Raw genomic sequence first — 23,725 nt, 5'->3', positions numbered from 1 at the left:
ATGCATCTCAGCTTAAAAAAAACAATCCAATTGTTTAACTTTTGTTTTGATTGCTTCTCATAATATTACAACTTTAAAAAAAATGTATTTTTTTTATTTCAACTCTGTGCTAGTAAAATGATATTTTCCTTATAATATAATACATTTATTCTCACAAAATTGCTTTTTATAATACAATATTCTTTATATCATATCTTTATATCATATAACATTCTTAATATCATATATTTTGTATACCATTATTATAAAATTTTTTGCAGCCAAATTTTCCAAAAATTACAACTTTTTTTTGTTTTTAATAATATTATGACTTTAAACAAATAACTGCTAAATTCAAATAACTACTTCTTTTATTATTTTCACTTTATTCTTGTAAAAATACTGCAGATTTTCCATTTTTGCTCTTTTTTAAGTTTTCTTGTTAAATTATATTTTTAGAATGTGCCGCGGGCCGATGAGGGAAAACAGCCGCGGGCAGCAAATGCCTTCTCGGTCCGCACTTTGGACACCCCGTCTCAGGCAGTTGCGTAGCAGTCGTTGGTGTGAGAGCGAGGCCTCTTTTAATTGTTCTTTGTGAGAGCGGCTTGTACTTTGTGGAAGACTAAACTCTCTCTGCCCTCGGGCCCTTTGGAAAACAGTCGCAGCCACTTTAGAAAAATCCACAACAGATTATGATGTGGGGCTAAGAGAGCGGGGATGAGGGGGGCACAGATGGCGGTCTTTTCCTGTGTCGCTGCTTTATCTTTTTTGGGGTTTTTGGTTGTTTTTTTTTCCCCTAGTGAGATGTGATAAACACAAACGTAACCTCCACCGGTGCCACCACAGCCCCCCTCCCGGTCATGCTAGACGTCACCTGGCGTTGTGGACCTGAAGGGACGGCGTCCAGGATGCGATGGAAGCATATTTTGGAAAACCAACAAAGGCATTAAAATGTAAACCCCCTGCAGCATGTCTGGCTACCGCCGTGTTTGTCTTGGTGGAGGGAGCTGCTGTTGCCTTCCACCGAGGGACGCGGCAGAAGAGGAGGGCCATGTGTGCCTTGTTAATATTTAAACCCCCAGTCTGCCAGGCTTCGGCAGTCGGGATGAGGCCACGCTTCCCGGCTCGCTCTCCCCCGCGTGGCTCGGCGCCAGCCGAGAGGTCACACAAGCTGTGGAGCGGTAATTTCTTTGTTTGTCGTTCATTTGGAAATTAAACACAAAACGGCACAGCCCTCGGCCCGAATCAAAGGCACACGCGGTCTGGAAGCACATTACTGCTGCCTCCAAATTACAAACCATTCGCAGCTAAATTGGATGCACTTTTGGAAATGCTTCCGCCCCCTTGATGTGCTAATCATGAGTCACGCTGTCAAAATAAAAGCGTGCTGGACTCCAGTGGCACCCTTTACTTTGTTTCAATGGTCACGTGTGAACACGGTCATTGAATTCTGGTCAAGGTAAACAACAGCTATTGTTGACACTGATGGTGTTTGCTGTGTAGGGCTGTGACTAACAGTTCTTTTCCTGGTGGAAGTAGATCTTGACTAGGTTCTCGGCCGACACCAGGGATGTTGGGCTCAAAAAGGCTGGAACAAATCAATATGAAGCAAACACAAACCCTTAGTGGTTTGGTTCGCAACATATCAGAAACGTGTCCATCACTTTTTGCCAGTGTGTGTGTGTGTATATCTTGTTTTACAAAAAATTATGGTTGTCAACTGATTAATTATTATTAATTAATGACATGTTGTCCATAGTTAACTCATAATTAATCACAATTAATCGAAGAAAGGTTTTTTATCTATAATAAGTGTAGCTTTTGAACGATCATTTTAAAGTTTTTACTATACCTATCAACATGAGACTGGATAATATGTTTGCTTTATGCACATTTTTGTTTATTACCCCCGCCAAGGAGGTTTTGTTTGTGTTCAAAATAGCATGACAAGGTCTGAATGGAATTGGATGAAATTTTCAGGAATTGTCAGAAATGGGATATGGAAGAACTGATTACATTTTGGGGGTGATCCGGACCACCGTGTGGATCCAGGAATTTTTTTTTTTTTGGGGGGGGGGGGTAACATTGACATTGGTAAGGTAAACTGTCCATCATTCCCTTCAAGCAAATCATTTCAGAACATAGTAGCATTACAAAGAAGTTTTGCAAAAATACCCAATAATTAAGTGAAATGGAAACAAGGTGTTTGAAAAATAAATATTGACAACTTACACAAAATAGAGTGCTCAAGAACAGTCATTAGTTTACGCAGGTAGGATTGCACCCATGTATATTTTGGCTTTATTCTCGTAACATTATAACTTTTTCCACAACCTGATTAAAAAAAAAAATTACAACTTTTTTTCTCATAATGTTATGACTTGAAAAAAAAAGATATTCCTCCTGAAATAAAAATGAAAATGAAATAATTTTTTCTCCTAATAGTATGTTATTGTTTTTAATCTATTTTAATCTAAATGTACGACCTATTTTGACTTCATTCTTGTAAAATTACAGCTGATTCTTCCATTTGTGCTGTTTTATTTAGTTACATTTTATTTTTCTAGATTAAGAATATTTTTAGAATGTGCCACAGCCAATAAAAAAAAACAAAACAGCTGTAGTTTGCAAATAACCCGCGGCCCGCACTTTGGACACCCCTGCAATAGAATTTCTCACCTTCTTTATCAAACTTCTGGCCTTTGCATCTTTTTTTTTTTGCAGCTGTTCTCAATACAAATTCCTCTGGAATCTCTCTATAGTGTCGTAACTAAAAAGAACCACTATCCATTCTTCACAAAGACTGAGTCACCAACGCACGGATGCTTCGTTAGGGCACTGTTTGGCCGTACGATAACCGAGTCAGCGTACAAAAATAGACATACAGAACTAGGGTGTATGAAAATCAAGGTACCACTATTTGTCATTGGATTTTTTTGAAAGTGGGGGAGTAAGGGCCAAGATCAGAAGAAGCCAGAGCTTGAAAACACTCTTAAAGTCGTGAAAGTTTTCTGAAGACTGATCCTTCCCGTAAACGTAATACGTAAACAGACAAAGACAAGTGGATGAGATGAACGTAGCGTGTTGGGAACCAACCCTGCAAACCTTCCACTGGTTGGGAGCAGAAAACGTGACCTATGGGTGTGAAAAGATCGTGCAATGAAAAGCCTCCTGCAGCAGCCTGATGTCTGACCTTAGGTTTGGACGACCATCACATTATCCCATCCACCCGTTCGGGTCATGGACATTCCCACATGCCCCCCTCCCGCCTCCCCCGTGATGTCATCTGGCTTTAGTCTTTAGTTGGATTTTAATTACGCCGGCACATCACAGCGCCGCTCCTCACATCTGTCCATCAGGTAGCCGGGAAAGAGCATTTGTGCGATGCTCTATTTATCCCACAATATGTCCCGAAAATCTGCTCGGTAATTACTGGGCGAGCGGGGGGATTGGGGAGGGGTAGGGGGTAATCCTGCAAGCGTAAGGTGTGGTGGGAATGATGTTGGGCAGCGTATGGAAAGGTCGCCACTGCCGGATTTGCTTTACAAGCGCCTGCGTGTCAAAGAGGAATTAATTAACCCTAATTGATTATTTTTCATCATTCTAATGACGACTGTGCGTGATGGCGTCCCGACGTTTTACGTTGTGGGAAACAGCTGTTAGGATCTATGATATGCTCTTTCTTTTCCCTCCCCGCTCTGCAAAAGCAATTTAGCAAATGCATAAGCAGCCACCACACGCTTTCTTGGATGACTTATGGACCAAAGGTCTGCCTTCCCCTTTTGCTGAGTGGTATGGAAATGTGGAGCACTTAAGTGCCTTCCCAGCGACATGTACAGCTGCTGGCCGGTTAGAATGAATCAGGCCGAAACTCAACAAAAGTGTCCAATAAGACTACTTTTCTAATCTGCCTGAGTTTAAACTAATATCACAAACATCTCTTCTTGCGGGCTCAGCTTCAAAAACTTGTACCGTAGCGCAGTGGTCCCCAAACCCCGGGCCGTGGCCCGGTACCCGGCTGTGGGTCATTTGGTATCGGGCCGCACAGAAAGAAAAAATAATTTCCATTATAAATTTTTTTTTTATGTTTTATTTTGAAAAGTGGCTGGATTCTCTCTGTTACATCCGTCTCACTTGACGCATGTCCATTGTGCGTGTGCTAACTTTATCTCATGCCGCACAGATAGACTACTACTGTATTTTTACCATTTTTCTTTCACCTCATATTTGATTCAAGATTCAAGAGAGTTTTATTGTCATATGCACAGTAAAACTGGTGGTTCTGCTATGCAATGAAATTCTTGTTCTGTTCATTCTCCCAAAAAAGAAAGAAAAACACAAGAAAATGAATAAAACATAAATACCAATACATTACACAACAACAACAGAAGAGACATTAATACAAATAAATAAGTAAATAAAGTGCTATGAGTTTGTGCGTGTGTTGCGTGCAGCGCGTGTGAGTGCTTCGTTGAGAAGTCTGATGGCCTGTGGGTAAACAGATGTGTTGTCCAAATGTTGATACTATGTGGGAATGCATAAAGGTAAGTTTTGATGACTTATTGAGTGCTAATGTGCACATTTGTCTCAAGTTAATTCATGCTAGCGCGCTGCCTTTTACCACACACGTCAAACAGCGATGTAATCATCTCTCAGGAAAAACTTGGCTGGAACTTGAACTGGTGGATGGTGGGTCAACATTCATTTTGTGCTTTTAATTTGATGTTATTCATGTCTTAGTTTTACACAATACATAATAAATAAGATAAATTAGATCGCTATAACTCCCCGTTCCGCGGGACATTTGTGGGAACATAAGCCGGTTTGTGGGTCAAAAAAGGTTGGGGACCACTGCTGTAGCGCATCCTCCGTATATTCAGACTCAAAAAGATAGGGCCTGGATCCTCATTTGTCCAAAAGTAATCGGCGGGGGCAGCTCTCACAAAGTCTGCCATGATTATTAGTAGCAAACAGACACGCGCTTGACACACTACTGCCTTTGACGGAAGTACAGTGGTGTGAAAAATTCTCCTAAACTTAATAAGTGGTTGGGCCACCCTTAGCAGCAACAACTGCAATCAAGCGTTTGAGATAACTTGCAATAAGTCTCTTACAGCGCTGGGGAGGAATGTTGGCCCACTCATCTTTGCCATTCAGCCACATTGAAGGTTTTTCCAAAATGAAGCGCCTTTTTAAGGTCATTCAGGTCAGGACTTTGACTAGGCCACTCCAAAGTCTTCATTTTGTTTTTCTTCAGCCATTCAGAGGTGGACTTGCTGGTGTGTTTTGGATCATCGTCCTGCTGCAGAACCCACGTTGGTTTCAGCTTGAGGTCACCAACAGATGGCCGGACATTCTCCTTCAGGTTTTTTTGGTAGACAGCAGAATTCATGGTTCCATTTATCACAGCAAGTCAGCCAAAGACGGTCACACTACCACCACCATATATTACTGTTTACTGATGTTCTTTTTCTGAAATGTGGCGTTACTTTTACACCAGATGCAATGGGACACACACCTTCCAAAAAGTTAAATTTTGTCTCGTCAGACCAAAGAGTATTTTCCCAAAGGTCTTGGGGATCATCAAGATGTTTTCTGGCAAAATTGAGACGAGCCTTAATGTTCTTTTTGTTCAGCAGCGGTTTTGGTCTTGGGACTTGTTTTTGCCCAGTGTCTTTCTTGTGGTGGAGTCATGAACACTGACCTTAACTGAGGCAAGTGAGGCCTGCAGTTCTTTGGATGTTATTGTGGGGTCTTTTGTGACCTCTTGGATGACTCGTCACTGCACTCTTTTGTGTTCAGTTGTGTTGTCATTGGCTAATATTTACATTTGTATGATGATCTGAAACATTTAAATGTGACAAACATGCAAAAAAAAAAAGAACTCGGGAAGGGGGGCAAACACTTGTTCACACCCACATTGAGTTGGTTTTAGCATCTTTAATGTATAAAATGTATCAAAATGGTTTTCCTTGTGGAAAAGGATGGAATGTATTATAAAGAATGATCTCAGAGACGTCACGTATGTTTCAGCAAAGAAAAGATTGTGCATTGCAAAGTCTGACATGTGACAAATGTCAGTGTCAGACTTGCCTTGCTTGCTTGGCTGCGCACGTTGTCAAAATGAAAGTCCGGCAGAGGCATCCTGTCCTGCAGTGGGACGGCGTTGTTGGCAAGCTGCCTGCTAGGTGTGCTGCCACTCAGTCTCGTCAAAGAAAGACATTGTTTTTGTCTGTGACTGACTGCGTGCGTGCTCCCGCACAGACTGGGCCTGGTTGGTCGCCCGAGAGACACCCCCTCCCCCTCCCTCTCTCCATCTTATTGGAGCTAATTAACTCCTTAGGACTTTGTCATTGAGGTGGGGGGAGTGGGAAGGAGGGAGGCGTGGGAGCACTGAATCTCGTCCAATTAATTAACAGCCAAACGAGATCCACCCCCCAGCCCCAAAGACTCTCCCTCGTCAACAAGTTGATTTTCAGCTTTCCTTTATTTTTGCACGGGGGAGGGGGGGCTGATGTTGGTTTACAAGCACAATCCTTGTAATGAGTAGTCAGCAAGGGAGGCGTGGCGGGGTGGGCGCGGGTGATCCTCTTTTTGACTCAGTTGCCCGTCACCTGTCAGCCTCTCGTCACGACAGCGTGCGTTTACCGACATCTCCTGATGGACTTGTTGCTGACACGCTCCTCTCTTTATCCAGGTCATCAAAGACCCGCCGCCACCGCCTCCCCCTTCACGACCCCCGCCACCCGTGAGTCCCACTGCTGTGAATATCACTGGTGAATATCAAGTTGAACCAATATTCTATGGTTTGACCCCTCCTCCCCTCCTTTCATTTCAGGAGCCCGAGCCACTGGCCAAGAAGAAATGGCCGACGGTTGACGCCTCCTATTATGGAGGAAGAGGAGCTGGAGGCATCAAGCGTATGGAGGTGAGTGCTCCCTAAGCGGGATGGGTACCTTTCACATGTGAAACTATAAGGTGCCCATACCCGGTAACTGGGAATTGATACCGTCGTGGAATATTCACAAGCACAAACAAAGATACATCTGCAGTTTGAGGGAGAAGGGGGGGCTCCACTCGTTTATTGAGCCACAGTTCAATACTACAAAAAAACAATAACAATGACATAACAGTATCACCACTTTCTTCTTATTTGGAGTTTACTCCTTCTACTGGCAGCCTTTTTGGCACACACTTTACACCAAAAGATTTAGCAAATACACATATAAAATATAGAAATAAGTAAATGGAGGATGTAAATAATACTATAAAATGACTATAGAGTGTCAACAAAACACTAACATTTACTAAAATAAAATATAGACATAAAATAAATTAATAAAAATGAATAAATAAGTGTAAAAATAGTCTAAAAAAATACAAATATAAAATGAAAAATGACTTAACTAAAAGTATAAAAAATATTTATAATGACAAAATGTCTCAAGTCATTATACATGACTTAAATAAAAGTATAAGATATAGAAATAAAATACGTCTGTGTAGGCTCTCAGTCGTACAGGAGTTGTCCATCGAGGGAAAGGCTTCTTGAGACGTCATCTGTACTTCTGTGAAGAAGGTGTCGGACGTTTCGCTCCTCATCCGAAGAGCTTCGTCAGCGAACTAATAAGTGCTGGTAGCCTAGGCCTTAAATACAGTAAGAGTGGGCGGAATTGGTGTGCCAACACCCTCCTCCTATTGGTTCCTTACACTAAGACTGGGCAGAGTAGTGGTCTAATCCTCTCCTGCCATTCGGACCTCCGATCAAAGGGAAGTGTAGCTCCCTGTAGTTGGGTATGAACGACTCTGATACTGGCTCGTTAGCATCTATTGTTCTGGCTCGGCCCTGGCTCCACCTCATTTGCAAGACTAAGAGCTGTGGGTTTTGGTCTCAGTAACCTGCTGAACACAGGGTCCAAATTAAACCTCAAACCACCATTCCGATTCAATGATGGGTTCTGTTGTTTGACAAAAATAGCTTCCTTTACTCCTCTTTCAAACCATCTGTTTTCTTTGGCCAAAATCTTTACCTCGCTGTCCTGAAAAGAGTGATTGGTAGCTTTAAGGTGTAGATGTACTGCTGATTGAGGACCACTAGAATTGTCCCTGCGATGTTGATAAAGCCTTTTTGGAGCATTTGTAATTACTTAAATAAATGAATCTATGAATAAATAAAAACAAAAATAAAAATGACAAAAGTATACGATATACAAATAAAATATATAAAAATGGATGAAGGAATAAATATCAATAAAAATGACTTAAAAGTGTAAAAAAATTATACCAATAAAAAATCAAAACAACTATAAAAATGACAACAAATTACTTGAATAAAAGTATAAAATATATAAATAAAATTAAATGAATTAGGGGATAAATAAATATGAAAATAAAAATGACTCAAAATGTAAAAAAAAAAAAAGAACAATAAAAATGACTTAAATAAAAGTGTAAAATGTATCAATAAAATAAATGAATGCAGAAATAAATACCTGTAAAAGTGAAATAAATAAATAAAATGGCGTAAATAAAAGTGGGACGCTACTTAATGACCTTTTGAAAATGTGGATCCCGAGAGATCATTTCAGAAGCTCTGGACTAGAGTCTTCCAACTTTTGTGGGAACACATTGGGGAAGAACCTTTTGGGTCCATAAAGACACACTTGGACGCACTCCTAAAATCTTGGAAGCTGTTTTAGCTGCAAAGACTTCACTTTTCATTTGCTGTAGTTGTTCCAGGACTTTTGTTGACTGAAGCCACCCCTCAACCACCTGGCACAGCGTTGTTCCCGTACCGTGGCGTGTGCTGTAGAAACCACGCAAATGTACGCAAAAGAAGCTGACCAAACTGAACAAGTGTCCTGCTTGGTGTACCACCAGTGGGCTGAGGTGGGGGTGGGGTTGGCGTCGTGTGTCAACCTGAAGCGGGTCAAGACAAAAGCAAAGCGCTGATGCTCGGCCTTTTCTCCGGCGCCAGAAGTTCTTCGAGTTCCCTGTCTGTTCGTCCGTTTCTCTGTTGACGACTCTGACGTGACAGGCTGTCCTTAGTCGTCCAGTCCCCATCGCGTCACGTCATCACCGCCATGAGGGATTGAGCCGCTGTTAAGCTGACATCTCGGCATCCTCCCCCCAAACCTCCTTATCATCTCTTCTTCTGAGCCCAGATGAAGTCATCGCAGGGATTTCCCGGCGCCCTCTGGGAGCTCCTACTTCTTGACTTCCTCCCCTTGAGCTTCCATATCTTTTCTCTCTTCTTCTTGTAGCTGCTTGATCACCGTTGTCACTTCCACCCCCACGTCCCCCCGCCCTCGTGGATGCAGAACAAGGTGTAGTCGATATCCACCTGTCGTCACGCGCGGGCAAAACGTCTTCCGCCGTTGCCAGCGATTCAAAGGCGACGTTGGAAGGCGACGAGGAATCTTTTATTCATGACGGGAAGATCGGGGCTCCTTGATGATTGGGAAAAGCTGTTGTATATTGTCACGGCTTAACCTACAGCTCGGAAGGGGTGTCGCTAATTACTCACCTCTCTTCTTTGTAAGCGCCTCCTTGCAACAGATGTGATGCATTCCATTTAAACCATGCATTCACACCCCTGTGTGAGTGTGATTAGCACTTTATTGTCTCCTGGAGACTTAGTTTGTCTTCACGCTGGTATGGATGAGGTACTGATGGACCCGGCTACATCATATCCAGACAGAACTGACCTTTTTAAAACCGATGCCATGCAACCTGTACCTTAGTGGAAGCCATTGATGTCGGTTGAGGATTTACACATACGCCCCCTTCAGGGTGCGGCACGGTACCGTCTGCTTCATAATGTGACTTTTGTCCAAGACAGTGGTGTTCAAAATTGCAGCACGGGAGCCTTTTGGGGCCCACGGCTGTTTTTTTTATTGGCCCACTGTACATTCTAAAAAATATAAATTAATAAGACAACAAAAATGGAAAAATCAGCAATAATTTTACAGGATTAAAGTAAAAATATTAAGAGAAAAAAGTTCGGAACAAATCTCAATTTTACGAGAATAATGTAGTATGATTATTATTTGGAAAGAATGTCATTCTAGTAGCAGAAAGTTGTCTTTTTTTAAGTCATGAAAAAAATAAACTTGTTATTTTGGAAAATTAGGTTGCGGAAAAAGTTATGTTACAAGAATAAAGTCAAAATATGGGAATGAAGTCATAATGAAATGAAAATTTACAAGAAGGAAGTTTAAATAGTTGGTGGACGCCCCCAGCAGAAATACATTTTACGAGAATAAAGTGAAAATATTACAAGAAAAAAAGTTGTATTCTAAGAATAATGAAATATTATGAGGAAAAATAGCGTCATTTTAGTTGCCCAAAGGTAAATATTATGGTGGACAAAAATGTATGATTTTATGAGAATAAAGTCAAAATATAATGCGAATAACAGTTACAAAAAGAACATTTACAAGAACAAAATTGAAATAGTTGGGGAAAAAAATTTTGAAATGGAAAAACAAAGCCGTGATTTTACAAGAATAAAGTAAAAATACTAATTTTATTTGTAAATTTTTTGTAATTTTATTTGCCTACAGCTGAAATATTAAAGAAAAAAAGTATTTTTTTTAAGTCGTAATATTATGAGAAAAGTTATCATTTTACAAGAATAAAGTTGAAATATTATGGGAATAAAATTACGAAAATAAAATTTACAAAAAAGAGGTGAAATAGTTGGGGAAAAAATAGTGGAAATTGAAAAATACAGCTGTAATTTTATGAGAATAAATAATATTATGACAAACAAACATAACAAAATAAAGTTGCCATTTTTGAAAAATGAATTTGGGGGGGGAAAGGTAATATTACGATGGGAATAAAGTCAAAATATTGTGGTAATAAAGTTTTAATATAAGTCATAAAAAAACAGCAAACATGGGTAAAAAAGAGCAAAGATTCATAGTAATAATATGCTTGTAAGCCAATCTAAACCGTGGGAGACTCGTGCAATTCGCTCTGGATGTGTACATGTCGCTCACGGGTGTCGCTGGTCACAGCCGCTCGTCGCCTCCCGTGTGCATGGTGTGCTACGTGTTGGCAAAGAGTTTTGCCAATCACGGTCGTTTGAATAAAATCGTAATATTCCGAGGATAAAGTTGTAAATTTACGAGACTAAAGTTGTAGATTTACGAGAATAAAGTCACAGATTTCCGAGAAAAAAGTTGCAGATTTACGAGAAAAAAGGCGAAAATTTCAGAGAAAAAAGTCGGTAATTTACGAGAAAAAAAGTCATACATTTACAAGAAAATTGTTAAAACATTTATGACTATTTCTTGTACATTTACAACTTTATTCTTGTGAATAATCTCATTTCGAGAATAAAGTTGTAAACGTACAAGAAAAAGTTGAAAATATTACAAGAAAAAAGTCGTACATTCATGAGGAAAAAAGTTGTAAATTTACAAGAAAAATGTCGTAAATTTACGAGAATATAGTTGTAAAGGTATGAGAATAAAGTCGTAAATATGAGAATAGAGTTATACACTTACGAGAAAAAAGTCATAAATTTACAAGAATAGACTTATAAATTTACGAGAATAAAGTTGTAAAGATAAAGTGTTACATTTATGAAAATAAAGTTGTAAATTTACAAGAAAAGTCATAAATGTACGTGACTAAAGTTGTACATTTATGGGAATACAGTTGTACATTTACGACTTTTTCTCGTAAATGCACAACTTAATTCTTATAAATCAGTAATTTTGAGAATAAAGTCGTAAATTTCTGAGAAAAAAGTCGTAAATTTACGAGAAAAAAATGTCAAATTTACAAGAATAAAGTCATAATTTTATTACTTTTTCTTGTACATTTACAACTTTATTCTTGTGAATAATCTGATTTCGAGAATAAAGTTGTAAATTTACGAGAGAAAAGCTGTAAATTTATGAGGAAAAAAGCTGTAAATTAAAAAGAATAAAGTCGTACATTTAGAAGAATAAATTTGTAAATTTAAGAGAATAAAGTTGGAATAAAGTCGTAAATTTAGGAGAATAAAGTTGTAAATTTACCAGAATAAAGTCATAAATTTACAAGAATAAATTTGTACATTTACGAGAATAAACACCCCGCCGCCTCCACATAACCAGACCAAAGGTCACATACTGTAAGCCCCCCCCTTTTCATAGCTGTCTCAGGCAATGCCTGTAACATTAAGCTACCAGTTTTTTCCTCATAAATTTACGACTTTATTCTCGATTATTCTTTTTTTCCAATGTGGCCCTAATACTCTGTAGTACCAGTCTGTGAGGGATTGCATTCAGAGGCTCGTCAGCTCAGGTTTCTGCCCCACATTTGATGTGGAAATGTACCAATTTGGTAGTTTTTACTTAAGAAAATGTTAAAAAATGATGGGAATCATGGAAAAATGGTAGAAAACAACTAAAGATGAAAAGTTCTTATCCAAAATGTTAGTCGGTTGTACTGTGTATTGCCAATAAATCAAGTCTTACACGCTACTCATGCAGGTGCGGTGGGGCGAGAAAGGCTCCACAGAAGAAGGGGCCCGCCTGGAGAAAGCCAAGAACGCCGTGGTCTCCATGCCCGAGGACGTAGAGGAGCCCATGGTGAAGCGGCCCACCTCGAAGCCAGCCCGCACCTACCACCGGGCTGAGAACAAGTGGTACACGCCCATCAAGGTGCAAAGTGCTTTTTGCAATGCTTTGAAGAGTCTTAAATCCATTTTTCTTTGCTTTGAAGTAACAATCGTTTCTCTCCTTCTCTCAGGGTCGTCTGGACGCTTTGTGGGCTTTGCTACGACGGCAGTATGACCGAGTGTCCCTCATGCGACCCACCTCTGCTGACCAGGTACGTTGGAGAAACATCCCTTTCCCAAAGAGGTTTTGTTTAAGCACACCGAGAGATCACGTTTCAAGTTTTCGAGTGAGCCCTCCTGTATGCATACAGTACACTGTGTACTCCTACTCTGGGTCACGGGTGTCCAAAGGTTTTCCTCCAGCGAGGGCCACATAGAAGTAGAAAATGATAGGATGCCACGTTGATATTTTGTAAATATGCTAAGAAGTTCTACAGTATATATTTCATCTCAGCTTTGTCATATACTGGAAAAGCCAATTATTAGTATCAACTTCACTTTTTTTCCAATTTTTTTCTTTTTTTTCTGCTCCAAATTTTTCAACTTTCTTCATAAATAAGAATATTTAGATTTTAATTCTCACAGCTTGTAAATTACACTTTAATTTTGATTTGTTTTACATCTTTTTTAATTACATTTTTCTTTTTAATATGTATGTATGTACTTTATTTTATTTTATCTTTATTTTATTTTATCCCACAGCGGGGAAATTTACTTGTTACAGCAGCAAGACAAGTAAACTCTATGCTACTAAAATGACATTATTTGTCCTCACAATATTACAAAATTATTATTGTAAAACTTTTTGTTACGTTCCAAATATTTCAACTTTCTTCATAAATAATAGGTGGAAATTTTCATTAAAAAAGACATTTCAACTCTGATACTAAAATGACATTATTTTTCTTCATAATATTAGGAGTTTATTCTTGTAAAAATGTTAACTTTTTTTGTTATTATTTTCCCTCTAACCTAATTTTCCAAAAATTCCAACTTTGTTTTGTTTTTGTTTCTCATCTTTAAACTTTTGAAAAATAACTTTTTTTTTAAATTTCATATTTCAACTCTACACTACAAAAGTGACATTATTTTTCCTCATAATATTACAAATTCATTCATGCAACTTTTTTTCTCGTTTAGAATACAACCTTTTTTCTCTGTTGTTTTTTTATTTTCAAACTATTTGAACTTACTTGTTGCATGTTTTCATCTCGTAATTACGACCTCATTCCTAGAATATTTTGACTTTATTCTTGTATCATTATAACCTTTTCCGCAACCTAATTTTCTAAAAATTACAACTTCACCCTTTGGTTTTTCATAAAAGTAAGAACGTTTTTGTGAATGACTGAATGTTTTCATGCCTTGTCCAAGGCATTGTGATATTTGACGCTTTTTTTGTCAGCAGAGATCCTTTTTCTTTCCCATATTGCTTGAAATCTGTGGCATGTTTAGTGATGTGGAACATCATTTTTAAGTAGTTTTCTTTTAATCAGTCTCAAACTAACAGTTGTCCGAGATCGATATCAGTAATGCAAAGAGCCCCACGACACAATGCCATCCATGAATTTCATTGAAAACCATGATACTAACATCCTATTTGCATAATCATTTGGAACACAGTGTAGTCCTGCATGTGTGTGTACACTAGAAAGGTAGTGTCGTCGTGTTTGACTGTTAGTTTGTGAAAAAGAGAGCCATGGGGGAGTGACTCACAGTCAGCTGTGCGGATGGATGTGGAAGGCTGTGAATGGAATAAGAGGAATGTGCTGTAGATGGACGGGAGGGACTCTATCAGAACCGCAGACCCAAACGCTGAAAGCTGACGGCCACATTGGCTAACCGCCGCCGTGTCCAACTTAACCAGATGTTGTTGTTGGGTTTCGGAGGAAGCCGCTAAAGCGTCTTTTATTCTTACCCACTTTGTCATGTCACTTCACAGTATTAGGCTGCGTGTGGGAAACCGATTTAATACTATCCATACACCTGCAACAATTCATTCATTGACAACTTTTTTGGGGTTTTTTTGTTTTTGTTTTTACTTTTTACAGATTTCAGCTTCTCAAATGTGATAATTTTTCAATTTCCGTAGTCATCCATGATGAAAGCAGGCTTACCGACTTTTGTGTTTTAGGAAAAACCAAAAAAATTCACACACATCAGCTTTCACTGATGGACATGTTTGCCTCTTTTCTGATGTGTTGTCGACACATCAGAAAATGATAAATGACAAATGACTTTATTTCCATAATATTCTAACTTGTTCCCCCAACCTAATTTTCCAAAAAGTTTTGTTTATCATATTAAAAAAACAATGAATTTTTTCTTTCATATTCATATTTCTACAAAAATATTATTTTTCCTTAAAAAAAATTACAGTTTATTCTGATAAAATTGCAACTTTCTCCTCGTTTTTCCTCGTAGTTTGACTTTATTCTCAGAATTTGTTTCCCCTTTTGGCTGTTGTTTTGAACCTTCTTCTTGTAAATGTTCTTCTGTAATTATGACTTTATTCTTGTAATATTTTGACTTTATTACTTTCTCTGCTAGGACGGGCCACATTAATAATAATTTGAGATTTCGAGAATAAAGTCGTAAATTTACAAGAAAAAAGTCATAAATGTATGAGAATAAAGTTGTAAATTTACAAGAAAAAAGTCATAAATGTACGAGAATAAAGTTGTAAATTTACGACAATAACGTCATAAATTTACAAGAATAAAATGTAAGTTTACAAGGAAAAAAGTTGTACATTTATGACAATAAAGTTGTAAATTTACAATAATAATGTCATAAATTTATGAGAATAAAGTCATTAATTTACGAGAATAAAATTGTAGGTTTACGAGAAAAAAACACGTGCATATATGACAAAGTTGTAAATTTGAGAATAAAGTCGTAAGTTTGCGAGAAAAAAAGACATCCATTTATGAGAATAAAGTTGTAAATTTACGAGAGTAAAGTCATACATTTACGAGAATAAAGTCAAAAATTTACGAGAATAAAGTCGTTAATTTACGAGAATAAAATCGCAAGTTTACGAGAAAAAGATGTACATTTGTGACAAAGTTGTAAATTTACGAGAATAAAGTCGTAGGTTTACGAGAAAAGAAGTCATACATTTATGAGAATAAAGTTGCAAATTTACGAAAATAAAGTTGTAAATTAACGAGAATAAAGTCGTATGTTCGTGGGAAAAAAGTTGTGCATTAACGTCGTAAATTTAGGAGGAAATAGGTCCTGATATTACAAGAATAAAGTGGTAATATTACGTGTTGTACGTGTCATAGGGGAAATTGCCTGAGGCAGCTATGAAAAGGGAAAACTTATGCGACCTTTGGCCTTTTATGCTTGTAAATTTACTTCATTCTCGAAATCGCAGATTTTTTTGTCAATGTGGTCCAAATATGCCGTCGTATTCAGCAACATAATTTTCCAAAAATGTTTTTTTTCATACGACTTTTTAAACAAATGTTTTTTTCAACTTCATGCTACTAACATGACACGCTTTTTCCTTGCAAAATAAAAGTAAAAAATTATTGTAAAAATAAATGCATATTTTTATTTAAAATAAATGTTTTTAAATGTTGAAAAATAGTACAATATAGCTTTAGTGAGACCTTTTCCCCAGCCTAGTCATAGTAACATTGGTATTTCAAAATAAAGGCGCAAGTAAGCAGATGTTAAAGTAAACCAAGTCATAAAAATTTGTTCACATCCGCCAAATCCGTCGGAACACGGCAGACATGGCGGAATGAAACAGGCGGTCACGATAGTGCTTTGATGACAAGTCAAGGAAAGTAGGAAATGGAGTTAGAGCACAATGGGGGCGGAGTCTGTTTGAAATTCCCCCCCAGTTCACTCACTGAAGTTGAACTCAAGTCCAGTCAAAGTGTGAGGAACGGGTGGATGTGGATGTCACATGACATGTAGAGGGGGAGATGAGCAGCACAGGGAGGTGGGGGTGGGGGGTGTCTTTGATGGCGGACAGGAACCCTCCTGGGTCATGAATGTTTCAAAAGGCCTCATCCGCCGAGGTCCCGGGACTCGTACAGGTGTAAGGAAGCAGGTTGTCAGCGACATCTGTTCAGCATGGGTCGCCGCCCTCCATCCTTCCCACTGGTGGTGTAACCCCCCTCCCAAAAAAAAACCTCTCGTACAGTCCAAATGTGTCCCGCCGCCCAAAGCCACTGTTGGATTTCCAGCAGATGCAGAAGAGAGAGACAGAAAATGAGAGGGAAAGTGGGGTTTTTTTTTGTCCCCCCCCCACCATTTGGAGCCCGGGGGCCTTCGACACCAAAGGTAGAGTGGGGGTGGACACAGCTGCAGCTCCGAACTGGCCCCGGGCGCAAATAAAGACATCTAATGTGGTTTGACTGTGTTGTCGGTGAGCGCGGGGAGCCGGGGAGGCACTTCAGAGCCAACTTAGCGCTGCAACATCTGCCGCCAAGTTTTGCCGGGATCGACTGGGGACAGCAGGTAGAGGAGGATGAAGGGATGTGGGCATGGATGGTTGGATGGAGGTTGGCCTTATTCTGGCGGGGGCTATTTTCCGCAGAATTTTCCCCTCTTTTCTTTCGTCCCCCTTAAAAAAAAAAAAAAAAAGCAGCTGTGTGTGATGAGTCCATACATGGCGGCCAAAAAGCAAACAAGCTCTCCTCTTCACACACACACACACACACACACACACACACACACCGCCTGACAGGAAGCTGTGTGCGAGTAGGCGAGCTGCGACGGCACAGGCGCCGGACTTGTTCTGCTGGTGTGTGTGGGCTTCCAGTTGGATTTCCATTTGTTCCTCTCGCTTCGCATCTGTTCCTCACCAGGGGGACGTGTGGGCCGAGTGCTGGTGGAGGTTACCGCTGTTAGCTGCCGGACCTCCACACTCTACGCTACAATATCTGATTTCTCTTACAGTGTGGTGTCCTTTTTTTTTTCTTTTTCTTTTGTCTTTATAGAAACTTTTATTGAGCAGGTTTGCCACAGGATTACAATCTGTTTGTTAGGAATGTCCCGATCCGAACTTCAGGATCGGGATCGGCTGCCGATCCACTGTATTTTGAAGATCGGATAAAATTGGCTTCCGCCGTGAGATCGGGCCGATCCGGTTGCCTTATCACGTTCGGAACTCTGGGCCACACTGGAACATGGCAGCTGCGGTAATGCGCCTCAAAGATGGTTGCCACTCGACTCCCGCCACCCACAAGAAGAAGAAAACACCACCATGCAGACATGCAACACCTTTATTCTCACACGATTATACCCATAGCTACAATTTTTTTTATATTTGCCTAATTTATACATCTGCCTAATTTTCCAAAAATTACAACTTTGTTGTTTTCTCTCTCATAATATTGCAAATAAAAAAACAAACAAATGATGTAATATTTCAACTCTGTCCGACTAAAATTACATGATTTTTCGTCATAATAACTATTATGATGTCATTTTCATAAAATGATTACTTTTTCTTTCTCTTTTTCTCTTAATATTTTGACTTTATTCTTGTAAAATTACTGCAGATTTTTCCATTTTGCTGCTGGTTTTTCTATTTTAACTAGAGTTTTTGTCAGTTTTGACGTTAGCTGGAAAATGGTTAGAGATAAAAGCACACTCTAAATTAGAAAAATCGTCAGTATGACCCAAAGTGTGTCATGGAAGTAAATTTACTTCGGGTTAGGGTTAGGGTTAGGGTCATATTTATCTATCTTCTCAGATCATATCGGTGTATTTTTTTACCGAGCAGTCTCCCGCGGATCGTACCGCGTATGCAGCTATTTCTGCGTTGTTTTGTTGTTTTTTTTTTACATTCCCACTACCCCCTCACCATTAGCGGTGTTTTGACAACCCACCACGTCCCCTCCTGCCACCCCGATCACGGTTTAACAAAGCGCTAGCCCGGGTATGCTGCATATGGACTGTCGTGGCGAGCCGACTCGCTGCCTCACGCACAAGGGGCTTCAGGGTCTGTAAACTTAGAAACTTTGCATAGAAATGCCCACAAATGTTGCTCAGATTGAAGTTACAAATGTCCGCCATCTCCTGCTGTAAAGTAGTAACATGAGTCACCATATTTTCAGAAATGGCTTGTTAAATTCAGCAATGATGCTGAATTTGCAACAAAAACAACACCCTTGATGTAGACGATCTATATCTAAGATTTGATTGAGTTATGGAAACAAATACAATCAAAAGTGTCAAACACGCTGAAAAACCCTCTTTACCAGTCAAAAATTGGATCTAGAAAGTCACTCAGAGGACTGCAGAGCTTCCCCAAGTCTGAAAAATCCTAAACATGTGGAAATATCAGACGTTTCTGGGAGATGTTCATTCTACTCCAGTCCTGTAGGTGGCAGAAATTGCATTGTAAAGCATCATCTTCAGATGTAGTGGGTCTCTGCTCCAATTGGCCCCAATGCAAGCAGACTGTAACAGGCGTGTAAAAAGTGGCGAGGCACATTTATCCTGGTTGGTAGTGTCCAGTCCTGCTATGAACATTGAATTGATGGGAGGTGTTTGTCCACCGAAGAGAAGCTGAGTTTTCTGTGCAAGGCAGATGGTTGTTGACTGATAAACAGGCCAACGTTAAAGGGAGCTGTATGTTAGCGGGCATGTTTACATTGAAACTAAGACCATAATCCGCCGCACGGCAGCCTGAGATCCTCACTCCTCGTGCAAGACTTCTGTTCTCTCCCAGAAAATATGTCCCATCTTCCATCCGCAGACAAGCTGTTGCCGTAGTTTTGTCATCTGTTCAGGACGCTCGGCGACAGAGGAGGGAAATAAATCATACGCTGGTGCCGAAGTAGAGATGAGGAACGTACGTAGATGGTGCCGTTATGCCGGAAGGAGCGCCGCCTCTCACCTAGCAGGGATTCGTTTTCATCTGAAACTATTGCATGAGTGGAACTTCTATGGTGGAATTTTATGTTTTATTTATGTCAGGGCGCATTTTGGACTCCTGTTTCGGGTTGGGTATTGCTTTGATATTATCTGATACCAGTGCCAAATCTGGATTTTTGAAACGGTGCCGCTACTTGGGGAGAAAAAAAGGGAAAGCATACACAGAATCGTCGTTTTAATACTTCAATAATATCAATAAAATGACAAATATGACATTTTGAACTCATTCAATCCCAGGCATTTTTCAAAAGGAAACCCCTTCAGTACCGGTCATTTTAGGCGATTTCGACTGATCTTTCAAGGCACACAGACTATTGTATTCTCTGGCTATATAAACATGGAACCTACCAAAAGAACATTTAGACTGTCGTCTTTCATCAGGAAAAAAAAGTTATTTTCTACCTTTATCCGTTCTTTTGTAATCAGCACTAGAACATAGGTAAGTTTCAGGAAAATATCAGGGTTGTTCTACATTAAAAGAACAATTTATTTACAAATGTAACACCTTGAACTATTTACAATTTTTACATTTGGAACTAAACTGTGTGCGCGTGTGCATGCATTAAAATTTCCCTACAATGCGTAACCTTCCGCACGCTACAACCCTACACGCTCTTCCACTTCCTCCTTGCTGTCGAGTGTGTTTTTATATGCAAAAGATCCATGCCGAGCTCTCATCAAAAGCACTTCTGCTACCTTGTGGCCGTTTTTATCTCTTAAAACTGCTCTAACAATGACATCTTTTAGTGTGCACTTGTGCCTTCACCTCTTTTTGCCTCTCGCACAAAAAAACGTAAAAATGCGTCTTTGGGATCGAGTGTTCGGGTTTATAAAAATGAATAAATGCGTCTTTGGTATTGAATGAGTTAGGGGTGGAGTCTGTTTATGTCCCTGGTGGGCGTGTCCCCAGGGTCGGTCGCAATAGGGTGGTTGTGGTTGTTCCCTGGTGTGGCTGGTGAACGACTGTCCTGCGTATCAGTAACAGAAGTTAAGCTCCAAACTGAGTAACGTAACAATGACCGAGGTCAAATGCTTCCTGTGGGTCTTCACCAGGTTTGCACACACTCCATCTGCTATTCTGGCTCATTCTTCTCCAGAGCTCTGAAGTTTTGGGGCTTTCGCTGGACAACACGAACTTTCAACACCCTCCACAGATTTTCTATTGGGTCGAGGTCTGGAGACTCGCTAGGCCACTCCAGGACCTTGAAATGGTTCTTATGGAGCCACTCCTTCGTTGCCCTCATGGCGGTGTGTTTGGAATCATTGTCATGCTGAAAGACCCAGCCATGTTTCATCTTCAGTGCTGTCACTGTTGGAAGGAGGTTATTACCCAAAATCTCACGATACATGGCCCCATTCATCCTTTCCTTACTATGGATCAATCGTCCTGTCCCCTTTGCAGAAAGGCAGCCCCAAAGCATAATGTTTCCATCCCCATGCTTCATAGATGGTGTGGTGTTCTTGGGATGCAAGTCAGCATTCTTCGAACCTCCAAACACAGCGAGTGGAGTTTATACCAAAAGGTTCAGTTTTGGACCACACGTATGTTCTCTCAGTCGCCCTCTGGATCATCAACTTCAGACGGGCCTTGACATGTGCTGTCTTAAGCAAAGGGACCTTTTGGACGCTGCGGGATTTTAATCCATTATAATGTAGTGTGTTACTGTTTTGTCACTGTGGGTCCAGCCCGCTTCAGGTCAATGACCAGTTGCCCTCGTGTAGGTCTGGGCTGATTCCTCACCGTTCTCAAGATCATTTGTACCCCACAAGGTGAGATCCTACATTGGAGCCCCAGGTCGAGGGAGATTGTCAGCGATCTTGTATTTCTTCCTTTTTCCAAGAATTGCTCCAACAGTTGATCTCTTCTCACCAAGCTGCTTGATTTGTAGATTTGCTCATCCCAGCCCTGTCCCTGGTGTCCTGAGACAGCTCTCTGGTCTCGGCCTTGGTGGAGGTTGGAGTCTGACTGTTTGAAGGTGTATGTGTGTGTGTGTGTATAGGGGTCTTTTATAAAGATAACGGTCAATACAGGTAACCATAAATACAGGTAACGAGAGGAGGGTAGCAAAGCTTCTTAGAGAAGAAGCAACAGGTCTGTGAAAGCCACAATTCTTGCTTATTTGTAGGGAGCCAAATACTGTTTTACTCAAGAATTTACAAATAATCTTTTAAAACAATCATACAATGTGATTGCCTGGATTTTTTTCCCACATTCTCACTTCACAGTTGGAGTGTACCTATGATGAAAATTACAGACCTCATCTTTTAAAGCGGGAAAACCTGCACATCAGTGGCTGCCAATCTTTTTTGCCCCACTGTCGGTGAAAAAGCATATTATTAATATGAACTTCACTAAACACACACACACACACATTTTTGCATTTTTTTTAATTTTCCGATTATTTCAACTTCCTTCTTAAATAATCTGTTTGCATTTTCTTCCATGACTTTAGCCCCATAATATTAGAACTGTTTCCCTAACCAAATTTCTCAAAAATTACAATTTTAGGTTGTTCTTCATATTACAACTTTTAGAATTTTTAAATGAATATAACTGATTTTTAGTATTTTTTTTTTGTTAGTTTTTAGTTTTTTTATTATTTCAACTTTATGCTACTAAAATGACATTATTTTTCATCATAATATTATGACTTTATTTTCATTAAATTGCGACTAATTTGAATACAACTTATTTCTCTTAATATTTTGACTTTATTCTCATACAGTTACAGCTATTTTCCATTTCTGTTCTTTTTTTTAAATTTCCCAACTATTTAAAATTTCTTATAATTTCCCATAATTACTTTATTCTTGTAAAATTACTCCTGGCTTTTCCATTTTTATTTTTTTTTATTTTAAGTTTTCTTGTCAAATGATACTTTTAGAATGTGCTGTGGACCAATAATAATAATAATAAAAAAAAAAACACCCCTGGAGTCAGGGTTCCTTGGTCTCTCCGGTGTAGGGGTCATTGCACTCCTCAGTAACAACATCGCTGAGTTTGTTTTTTAGGATTTTGTCAACTGAAGAAGCTTTTTGGATTAAAGGTGCAACTGCGGCAATGGCGCAAAAAAACCCAAAGAAAAAGCAAATGTCATCTTTCAGATCAACTGAACTGAGCTCTCCTGATGACGCAAACATTTTGTTCCATTTCAGAGTATTTTTTCTGAAAATGCTAAATGTGTGAATGGAAGTATGCTTTCCAATAGCAGCTTGACTGGACGTGTGTCCTCCACATAGCTGATATAAGAACAATGTTGTTAATAATAGTACATAACATCACCTTTTATGTAAATGCTCTCCCATCTTTGCACCTTCTCTCTCCACGTACAACAAATGCAAACATTTGGTATTGTTAGCAAGAAGCGTTGCTAACAGATGCACGCGTACTCATCCTTTCACGCCTTTTGTCTTTCCTGCGTGACAATGCCACAGTCAACATCTTTCACTGCACTAATAAAAGCCGCGTTGTACTCCTTTGTTCCTTAAACTGGAAGGAGCCAAACGATGATGCATCCTTAAATGTTTTTTTTTTTTCTTTTTAACCGACGACGGCCCACGTCTTCTAGCTAGCGAGCTACACTTCTGATGAGACAATATGCTAATGCAGCGCTAATATATGCAGAAAGAAGACGCCGACAGCCGCGCTAATGCTGAATAAACACGGGGGTTTAAAGCACGCGGGGAGGAGGCCAGCCGCACACCTACGCCTCAAACAAAATGTTGCGCTCATTTCACAATAAAAGCCTTTAATGGAAAGTAAACAACCTGGCAAATGACATTATGTTGAAACGAGCCTCTAGATCAGAGAGCATGAGATTGGCTAATTAACACGGTTAATTGGAACTTAACCGCGGCGTCGCAGCTAATGAAGCGTTGGGAGAAGAGGCCGGGCTCCGATGGGGAAACGCTGGAGTGGAACGCCACCCCACACCCCAACCACAAGCAACTTTTAGAATGTTGATTGGCTGTCAACTAAATACATTCCTTTGCTCTCCGCTTGTTTGTGTTGGATGACGTTGATCTGCTGCCTCTGCGTGTTGCATATATGACTGTCTTTAAAGCAGGGCTACTTTGGTACATTCTGTACATTAAAGATGCTAAAAGACACAAAATTGACAGGTGGGTTTGTGCGGCGTCTGCAGTGACGTGGAGTCTGCATCGGTCCGTTGTGGTGAAATGGAGCCGAGTCGAAAGGCAAAGCTCTCACCTTACCAGTCG

The 23,725-nt window shown here is 39.8% G+C and overlaps 1 protein-coding gene across 3 annotated transcripts in view; it reads left to right on the top strand.

Moving 5' to 3' along the window:
- antxr2a (ANTXR cell adhesion molecule 2a) overlaps window positions 1–23,725 on the top strand; it is a 95,495-nt gene that overhangs the window by 43,657 nt on the left and 28,113 nt on the right. Inside the window, exons 13-17 of one of the 3 annotated variants that reach the window (XM_054772418.1) lie at window positions 6,677–6,727; window positions 6,818–6,907; window positions 12,471–12,641; window positions 12,730–12,810; window positions 17,428–22,145. In XM_054772418.1, coding sequence (XP_054628393.1) covers window positions 6,677–6,727; window positions 6,818–6,907; window positions 12,471–12,641; window positions 12,730–12,810; window positions 17,428–17,559 — 525 coding nt within the window. In that variant the 3' untranslated portion in view covers window positions 17,560–22,145. Of the gene's footprint in view, window positions 1–6,676; window positions 6,908–12,470; window positions 12,642–12,729; window positions 12,811–17,427; window positions 22,146–23,725 lie in introns of those variants that run through there. The other 2 variants (XM_054772417.1, XM_054772416.1) reach the window with 2 other exon arrangements.

Source organism: Dunckerocampus dactyliophorus, chromosome 4, assembly GCF_027744805.1.
Source record: "Dunckerocampus dactyliophorus isolate RoL2022-P2 chromosome 4, RoL_Ddac_1.1, whole genome shotgun sequence".
Lineage (NCBI taxonomy): Eukaryota > Metazoa > Chordata > Actinopteri > Syngnathiformes > Syngnathidae > Dunckerocampus > Dunckerocampus dactyliophorus.
This window is presented reverse-complemented; position numbering and strand designations above follow the sequence as displayed.